General features: G+C 28.3%; 1 protein-coding gene across 1 annotated transcript; it reads right to left on the reverse strand.

Annotated features, from left to right (window-relative positions):
* Positions 1-3,077: 3,077 nt before the first annotated feature.
* Positions 3,078-4,289, reverse strand: GO595_006057 (bacterial Ig-like domain protein; the record flags this gene model as incomplete). The annotated part of the gene is made up of 1 exon (XM_067919368.1): positions 3,078-4,289. The coding sequence occupies one exon, from the start codon at positions 4,287-4,289 to the stop codon at positions 3,078-3,080; it is 1,212 nt and encodes a 403-aa protein (XP_067773653.1).
* Between the last annotated feature and the right edge of the window lie 580 nt (positions 4,290-4,869).

Consider the following 4,869-nt stretch of genomic DNA (forward strand, 5'->3'; position numbering starts at 1 on the left):
AAGAGTACCAAAATTTGAATTTCTATTACAAACTATAAATCATTTAGTCAATGAAAAGTGTCTGCTTTAATATAATCACATTTTTTACCTCAAAACAATATTATTATATATAAACAAATTGTTAATCGATTAACATTTCAAATATTATCATTTCTCATTACGAATCATTTCATAGTTTTTAAATATATTAATTATCAAATAAAAAATATATTTTATTTTACATCAAATTATAGCCAATTGTCTTCATCTTCTTGAACAATATCTTCAACTAAAGTATTCACTTCCTCCATTTGTTTTGTACTTGATGTAGTTGTATCCTTAAATTGTAATTTCGATGTCGATTTTACTTTTTTGTTATTACTTTTTATTAAGAATATAACAATTCCAACAATTATTAACACAAATGCAATTGATCCGCAAACAATTCCAATCAATTCATTAGTTGTAAGTCCATTTGTTTGTAAAATGTTCGTGTGAAACATTGTAATGAAATTTGAATAATAATTATAATATGTCGAATACATAATAACTGTGTAATCATAATAAATAAATTCTGTTTCAACATAAGAAAATGTTGAATTAATTATGGATAATGAAAGTGATCTTGTTTGCGTTTCAGAATAAGTAAATGAATTTGTAATTGTCAATGTATATGTTAATGTATATGAAAATGAAAATGTTAAATCACTTTGATATGATCCAGTGAATGTATCACTTCGACTGAATGTATGTGATGAAGAAAATGAAATTGTTGCAATCGGGCTGCAGTTTCCTTCTGCGTTGTCTTTGTCAACATCGAAATTTCCAAATTTACTTCCTACATATGTTGGATATGTGATAACACTTGTTGTAACATTATAAAATGCATTATCTCCAATTTCTGGTTCTGAATATCCATAATAATAAATGCATTCAAGATTATAACAATTCCCAAATGCTGATTCTCCAATTTCTCTTATTCCAAACCCAAGTGTTAATATTCTTAAATTAGAACATAATGAAAATGCTCCACCACCAATTGAAGTGACTGAATTTGGAATTGTAATGCTTTTGATGGATGAACACAATGAAAATGATCCACCACCAATTGTTGTAACATTTCCGCCAAATATAATCGTTTCTAAATTAGAACATGACGAAAACACAGAACCACCAATATCTGATATAGAATTACCAAAATTAACTGAAATAACTAATGGCCATCCTGAAAATGAACCACTCGGAATGTAATAAATTCCTTCACTAATGTTTATAAATTTCGTGATGTCTTTATATTGACCAATTTGTTCAAAATCATTTAAATTTGTTATTATTAATGTTGAGTTATTATCATATAATATTTGAAAGGAATTTATGAAAAATATAACAAAAATTAAAATATTTTTATGTTTTTTCTTTTCGCATGTTTTCAGTTTGTTCATTAAAAGTTTAATTTCAAAAAATAATAAAAATCCCAAAATAAAAATGTTATACATCAGAACTTGAATAACTTTAATGAATTTGAACATTTTCTTTATGAAAATATTATTCATTGAAAATGCTAAGTGTTCTTTTAATGTAAAATGATTAAGTACTAAAGAAAAGAATTTGAAATAATGTTTAACATATGAAATTGGTAATTCTAATAAAGGGAAATGCCAATGATATTTTTCTGCACTGATGTTAAATGTATAGGTTTCATTATCTTTTAGAATAATAAAATTTGTTACTTTAATGGATACATTCGCTTTTTCATGGGATGAGGATGTAAAGTATATGTCCTCTTTGGATTTCGAAGTAAGGCAAGTGTAATGTTTGAAAGTTTGAGAAATAGATAATTGATCATCAAAAATCTTTAAACCTGAATTTTGTGGAGAGATTTGTAACGAGCAAAAGAAATGCATGGGGAAAGCCAAGAAGAAATAACACATTCGTAAGAAAACTTGAGAAACTTATTGATAAATCAGTCAAAAACGATACAGAGAGCTTCAACCGCTTCGCTTTTTAGTTATTTCATTGGTTAAACTTTTGCTGATGCATGTTTTATAGTTTTTGCGATCGGAAGATGTTCACAAAGCTGAAACTCAATATTTTCTTATAAAAAGTGACAGAAGGTTCCATAATTAAATTGTATGAAAATACTGTTAAAAAAAGAAGACATCGTCCGCAACCAAGAAAACACGATGAATAAAAACATACAAAAAGTTTATTTCAATACAATTAACAGATCACAGTGAATTTTGAATGCAGCATTTCTCCAAACAACGGTTTGATTTTAAACCTGTTGAAAAATCGATCTTAACCAATATTGATCGTTCGAAACCATAGCACTTTTGAAAAAGTGTAAAATGATTTCAAAAAATTTGGCATTTCTTATTTCCTTTGAATTATTCGTCAATGATTCGCCTCAGGCGAGAAATTGAGAGAAACCATCAAAAAACATGATTGTACAGTTATTGAATAATTGGACTTCGAACTGAAATTTTTTCTGTAAAGTAAAGAAAATTGGGTTTTATTCACCAAAAAAACCAAATAAGAAATTTCAGTTTAAACTCACACGCTACGGTCAACTTCCTAAAATTCCAATGCCCCTTGAAAATCCAGAAGAAAATTGTGTCAGCACAAGAATATGCACAGAAAACAAAAAAACATTAAATATTTTGTGTTATGTAGCAGTTGCAACCATTTTGATAATACCCTTTAGGGATAAATTTCATTTTGAATTAGTTCGTTCTTAACACAGCAAATTTACATTGTGTTTTTTTATATAAAAATATATTAAACATATTAAACATTGAAGAACAAATAATTTTATTTTGAAATAGAATTGTAACCTTGTTATTATTTTGGCATTTTTACGAAGTCACTCGAAATCTTCAACTGTAGGTAACTATCATATTCAAAATTACTTACATTTTTTACTCAGACATTGATATAAAATGAAATTTAAAATCATGATTCCATGGAACATTAATTATGTAATTGTGTTCGAACAAATGCTGTTCTAAACTTCTTATAGATGGATAAAGTTTTAGAACAACGAATAATTTTGAAAATTTAATATTAGGAATAAACGCTATCTATACTTTATTCAAACATTACATCCATTGATCATCATCTTCTTTTGCCATTTCTCCTATTGTTTGTATCATTTCATATTGCTGTTCTTTTTCTAAATTGGAACTTAACGAATCACTAAACTTTCCATTAAGTTCCGAATCTGATTTATCTTTTTTACTAATTCTAAATAACCAAACCATAACACCAATGATGATTAACACCAAAGCTATAGATCCGCATATAATCCCAATAAGAGATACACTGTTTAAAACAGGTTCATCACTAATACGATATAAAGATTGAAATACAAATGTATAATAATCTGAATAAAAACTAATGATTGCAGTCATGTGAATAATTGAATATTCATAAAATATTAATGTCGAATCGGATAAATACTGAGTGCGGAAAATTTGGGTGAATGAACTTATGTCAGATGAATATATTGTGAGAATAAACGAAAAACTGAGTGACGCACCAAATGGAAATGAAGAAGTGAAAGAATTGGACTCTGAAAACGAATTAGAATTTGTAAATGAATTCGACTTCGTAAATGTATTTGATTGCGAAAATGTGTTGGACTGTGTAAACGTGTTTGACTCTGAAAATGAATTTGATTGAGTAAATGTATTCGACTGTGAATATGTATTCGATTGGGAAAATGTATTCGTAGAGAAATTTAGTCGAACTGTAGTGATATTTCCTGTGATATTTTTATTATCTGTTGGAGCAACATGAATATACATTTGATCCACAACATCATTAGTTGTAAATTTAATAGTATTATCGTGAGTTATATTTGTTAAATCATGTAACTCACAATTAGCATTAGCGCTAAATGTATAATTATAATAAGCGATTCCTTTAGTAACATTAACAACAACTTCTGACTCATTGATGCTTTGGCCTGTACTATTATATGCAACAACTTTAAATGCATATTGTGTACCAACATTTGCTTCAATTGTTATTAAATAATTTGCTTGATCTATTACTATGTCATTAATTTCTGGTTGCGATGTGTCAGGCAAATTTAGATAATGATCTTCAAACTCAGTTTCATTAGTTCTTTGCTTAAGATAAAATATAGTGTTGGCAAGGATTTTTCGTTCAAAAGATGTTGCCGAACCAGTGTGACCTGTTTGAACCATTGCTGTGTTTCCAAATGTGTTAAGATAGAAATTATCTGATTCATTGCAGTTGGTTGTATTATATTCGGGGGTACTAGCAAATGAAAACCAAATATCCATGAGCTTTATGATGCGAAGTGTGAGAAAAATTAATTGACTCATCTTCTTCTCCCCTATTAATGAGGTTCCATGTATACATTAATAGTAATCCTTGCTTGTGAACTCCTATTTTGTCAGACTGTATGTAATTGAAATAATCTTTATCATGTTCTTTAACTGTAACATTAAATAACTTTCGAATAGCAACTATACCTTCGACATTACCTTTATCATCTTCAAAACCAGAGGTGATCGAATCATGTCCAGTAATAAAGCCATATCCTTTTTTGATGTAATCACTGATAACTCCTTCTGCTGTTTCTGTTTTGATTGACTAGCAGTCACTATAATCCCAAAATCCAAAAGCAATGACATCAAAATGGTACAACCATGGTTTGATTGTACTTTTCCAACTCTTTTCCGAAATCATCTATAGATTTGAGTGTTACATTAATAATTTGTTCACCATTAGAATCAGCACCACAAGCATCGTAATTATCGTTTTCAATAAAGCCACCTTCCATCCAAACTTTTAAAGAAGCTGATTTGGGATAATTTGATATAGAACCAGACGTAAAGCTCATATATACTTCATCATTTG

Source organism: Histomonas meleagridis (genome assembly GCF_020186115.1).
Source record: "Histomonas meleagridis strain 2922-C6/04-10x chromosome Unknown contig_40, whole genome shotgun sequence".
NCBI classification, from domain to species: domain Eukaryota; phylum Parabasalia; order Tritrichomonadida; family Dientamoebidae; genus Histomonas; species Histomonas meleagridis.